This window comes from Vigna radiata, chromosome 5 (assembly GCF_000741045.1).
Source record: "Vigna radiata var. radiata cultivar VC1973A chromosome 5, Vradiata_ver6, whole genome shotgun sequence".
Taxonomy (NCBI): Eukaryota; Viridiplantae; Streptophyta; class Magnoliopsida; order Fabales; family Fabaceae; genus Vigna; species Vigna radiata.
This window is the reverse complement of record NC_028355.1, coordinates 33,520,843-33,522,148: the sequence shown is the minus strand read 5'-3', so window position 1 is coordinate 33,522,148 and position 1,306 is coordinate 33,520,843. Positions and strand designations below refer to the sequence as shown.

Below are 1,306 nucleotides of genomic sequence, written 5' to 3'. Positions count from 1 at the left end.
CCACCTACCTTTCACCTTTGACTTTTATTTATAGTTTTTTCTATGGGCCAGTGATTAGCAGAATCTTAATCCAGGCCCAATCGCAAGCCTGTTGGGGTTAATCTGGTTTTACCTTAACGCTGTGCAACTTCCAAAATTTCCGTTGATCTTCGCCGGACGNCCGTCTCATTGTCAACGAGAAGCAGTCCTTCATGCGGACATTACANCTGAATGTGGTTCGTCATCTTAGGCTATACACGTTTCGCGAAGACNGGGCGAGGTTTCAGCCGGCCGTGCCCTATCCGGTCGTGTTGACCAGTCGTGCCTTAAAATGGATTCCAAGATCTGGTCTTCGCGTGTCCGGTCTTTTTTGTCCGGGTGGGTCTCGTGGACGGACGGTCACGTAGGGTACAGCTTGAAAATAAAAAAATATTTCTATAAGAATATTTTTATTTTTCTAACATGCCAACTGATATAATTTATTCTACCTAATGGTATTTTTCTATATGACAACCAAGAAAAGCCAAATTATCTTTTAACACCCACGTTAAAGTATCTTTGCCCGAAAAACAAGGAATTTTTTATATGAGATTCAATATATTTATTAAAAAATACGGTTTGACAAAATTTATTAAATCTTATCATCTTGGAATAATAAAAAACACGTTTATTGTATAAAATATTTATATATTGAATAAATTTCATTAATTTTTATTTATGATAAAGTATCATGTTATTGTTCTTATTTATTTATTTAAGATAAGTCTTTATTTAATTTATATTATGAATTTTATAACATTTTTTAAATGTTTAAAATAGGAAAAGAAAATTAAAACAAATTATGCTATAAAAACCATGCAATGAAGGGTCTCTCTCACACAACACAACCTTCAAAAATGGAAGAAACAGTAGTAATGTTCCCAGCTGAAGGCATAGGGCACATTGTTGCCATGGTTGAACTTGCCAAGCTCATCCAAACGCACCGTTTTTCCGTCACCGTCCTCCTCACCACCGGCTTCCTCGACCACCCCTCCATTGACGACTACATCCGCCGAATCTCCGCCGTCCACTCCTCCATCTCCTTCCTCCGCCTCCCTCCCACCACCCCCGCTACAACCGCTGTTAGCTTCGGCGACAAATTCTTCAGCTTCATCAAAAGAAACGCCCCCCACGTAGCCACCACCCTCACTCAAATCTCCAAAACCGCCATCGTCAAAGCCTTTGTAATCGATCTCTTCTGCGCCTCCACCATGGAATCAGCCTCTTCAATGGGAATCCCAGTGTACTTCTTCTTCACTTCCGGCGCCGCCATTCTCGCTCTATACTC

General features: G+C 40.4%; 1 protein-coding gene across 1 annotated transcript; it reads left to right on the top strand.

Moving 5' to 3' along the window:
• Positions 1-847: 847 nt before the first annotated feature.
• Positions 848-1,301, top strand: LOC106760643 (UDP-glycosyltransferase 88F5-like; the record flags this gene model as incomplete). Its single annotated transcript, XM_022780269.1, has 1 exon — positions 848-1,301. A coding segment is annotated over exon 1 (426 nt), but the record flags the coding sequence as incomplete, so codon positions are not given.
• Between the last annotated feature and the right edge of the window lie 5 nt (positions 1,302-1,306).